At 34.9% G+C, this 3,250-nt stretch overlaps 1 protein-coding gene across 1 annotated transcript in view; it reads left to right on the top strand.

Annotated features, from left to right (window-relative positions):
• The first annotated feature begins 2,876 nt into the window (after positions 1 to 2,876).
• Positions 2,877 to 3,250, top strand: part of LOC107551477 (centrosomal protein of 89 kDa-like) — a 43,433-nt gene continuing 43,059 nt past the window's right edge. Inside the window, exon 1 of the mRNA XM_016233084.1 lies at positions 2,877 to 3,159. Coding sequence (XP_016088570.1) covers positions 3,067 to 3,159 — 93 coding nt within the window. The 5' untranslated portion in view covers positions 2,877 to 3,066. The remainder of the gene's footprint in view (positions 3,160 to 3,250) is intronic.

Raw genomic sequence — 3,250 nt, 5'->3', positions numbered from 1 at the left:
GCCTCTCAGAAGCCTTTAAAATGCCTTATCACAGTCTACACTGACACAAACTTATTTAACTGTGGATCTCCGCTCCTTGCTTGTAAATACTTTATTATTGTCAATGAATGTATTTTATCCATTTATGTTTCTGCAAGTGCCACATTCAGAATTGTAATGGCAAACACTGTTCCGAGAGAATGTTGACATTGCAAGGTTACATATTAATGATTCTTTGAAAAGGTGATGTTCACAGTCCTTTTCTTTCGGGTGGGAACAGAATCGTGAATCAGTGCTCTAAATTCTAACTTTGTTACAAAAGGTAAAGCAGATTTCTAGATTATTTGCTTTTGTGTCGACACTTTATGTGGATTACCATTGTGATATGTCTAAGGAAATGTCTGGACTGTTATGTCTGTCTGAAATGTATATTGTTGCCTACTTTTGTTGTATATGTAAGTCTTGATCTAAATAAAATAAGGGGTCAAAGCAGTGCCTGTTTTTATTGTGCAAGTGAGTGGGTATTGTGTTTATTCACTGTGTAATCTTCCCAACCACGCCAATTCTGGTTAAAAGTAAGATTACGTAAGCAAGTGGTTATATCTTAATACAGGTCATGCATGAATAAGCAGATAGTCTCTGTTTTGCCCTAATTCTTCCTCCTTTTTCCAAATTATGTACTATTATGAAATATTGACAATAAATGCAGCAGGGTATTTTAAAACTGTGCAGCCCTGTGATTCAGATGTGAAACTTAATGTAAAGGAAGGGCAGAACAGAGAGAATAATCTCACTGTTAGAAAGTAAACTGCAGTAATACTATAATATAATGACCGCTTGAAACTTCAGTAAATCAAAGAAAGGAATTCACACTCTGTTGCTCTCTTCATATGAGAGGAAAAGCGGCATTCGTGTTTTGCTCTGTGTGCATGTGAATCAGGGCAGTGAAAATGGTGTGGTGGACTAATGGATTTTAAATCACTCACAGACTGGGGAATTTTATGGTGTGGCTTTGGTTGGGTTATTAGAGAGATTGCTTACCAACACCAGCAGTGATGTCACAGCGGTTAAGTGTGTCTGAGTGAGAAAGAGAGAGAAAGATAAGAGAGTATGTCTCTGCATCTTCTTCAGCTGGAGAACATTGAGACAGAACATCACAAATACACTGACTCAGGACTTGTTCAACAATTGCTTTGATTCAAGAACTGGAGTTTTACCGGAATCATGTAAATATCCCAAACAAGTCTGCTTTTAACTGGAACACTTTCCACCAGAGTGATTTCTAGTATGACTCACCCACTTTCTCCACTTCAGCAGTCTTGTAAAAGCACAGGGAGCACTCATTTATCCCACTTACAAAAGTTAGAAGCTGACATATTATTGAACTAAATACTAGTCCATCAAAGAATTAAATGTGAGCCAAAATCATCACAATTAAAAGAACCAAAGACTTAAACTACTTCAGTCTGTGTGCATTGAATTTATTTAATACACGAGTTTCACAATTTGATTTGAATTACTGAAATAAATGAACTTTTCCACGACATTCTAATTTATTGAGATGCACCTGTATATATAAAATATTCGTAATAATAATTACAAAAATGGACAGGGAAGAGTTTCACAGCATTGCACAGACTTGTGAGTGTATTTGTATCAACACTATGTCATTTGAAGATGAGACACTAAGTATAGAAGGTTTCACTCCAGCAGGGCTGACTCCACAGTTAGTAGCCTACACAACAGGATTAATAACTGTTAAATCTCTACTAGATGTGATGCTGACCTCTTTACTACTTTCAGTGCATGTCTGGTGTATTTGTGCAAGATAAATGATGATAGCAACAGTAATAATAATGTAATATGGAGTAATAAAATGTGAGTACTGTAAAAATAAATGTGGAACTGTGAGGCACCCCATACGGAAATGTAATATATGTGCATATATCAAATATACATATATTAAATACATGTTTTATATATGCCCAATCCATATATGCATCCTATTAGAAAATGCAACAATTTCATATATTGACATATAAGTCTACTCCATACAAAAATATGTTTATGTATGTATAATACATTTATTGTCATATATGGAATGTATATAATTATTAATATATGTAATATATGTCTTTTTAATTATGTGTTATATACAAATTAGACATGTGACGTGTCACTTATATATGCCATAATATTTTAATTATGAAATATATGGTTTCATATATTTGATCTTTCAATACATGATCTTTGATCTTTCAGATGAATATATAACATGTTAAAAAAAAAGACAATATGCTAAGCCTAAATGTCAATGATTGGATTAGTTACTTGTTGTAGAATAAGGAATGTATTAGGCCTATAGCGTTATGGGGAAAACACAACTTTTTGTCCATATGCGCTCTCATCATTACAATTATCTTCATTGTACTAAAACGCAATATGAAGAACTCAAATATTTAGGGTCAAACTGATTCATAAATTAAAACTACATCAACAACAAAATCTGTTGCACAACATGAAGGTGAAAGATCATGACTAGTTCTTCAAGTATGGCTCATGTTTCAAGCAGGCTTTAAAATGGTTTACTTTGAGATTCTTAACAATGTCACAAAGCCTGCTAGTCTCAGTACCAAAACGATATTTTATTTTCACTGAAAACGACATAAAATAGACAACAGACAACAGAAAATCAACAATGCAATGGCATCTAAGACATCCTTCTTTATTTTCTCAAGCACTTTCCCAAGCGTATGTGGTCTTTTTGAGTGGACGAGACGTCCCTCTGCTGGAGAACTGCTGCACTCAGATGCGGCGCGAGGCCGTTGCTAAGAGGATTAAACCGCAACGCTGATTGGTTGAGCTGCACAAACGAACCAATAGGAGGAGTTGTTATATTTCAAGGGTTTTCATGGAAAGCGTCTAGTTACGTGAAGTTGAGTTGAAGCTAATAAGATTTCGATAACAAATAATGTACTTTTTTATATAAAAACCCTATAAACTCTGTCAGTTTCTCTCTTGAAACATAGCTTTGCGACGCGATAGTTCTGAAATGAGCAGTCGTGACCGCGGTTTTCATAAATCCTGATGTCAAATCCCTCATCAACACGAGGAAGTTTGTTGAGGACCATGTCATCCAAATTCAACCTCAGCTTTAGAAGAAGAGAGAAGGAAGAATTTGTAAGTCTTCTATCGCGTAAATATAACAATATAAGTTACATTTTGTGGTGACCTAATTTAGCTGCTAAAAGCCTGTGTTACTAAGCAACCT

Source organism: Sinocyclocheilus grahami, unplaced genomic scaffold (genome assembly GCF_001515645.1).
Source record: "Sinocyclocheilus grahami isolate Dianchi unplaced genomic scaffold, SAMN03320097.WGS_v1.1 scaffold425.1, whole genome shotgun sequence".
NCBI lineage: Eukaryota > Metazoa > Chordata > Actinopteri > Cypriniformes > Cyprinidae > Sinocyclocheilus > Sinocyclocheilus grahami.
This window is presented reverse-complemented; position numbering and strand designations above follow the sequence as displayed.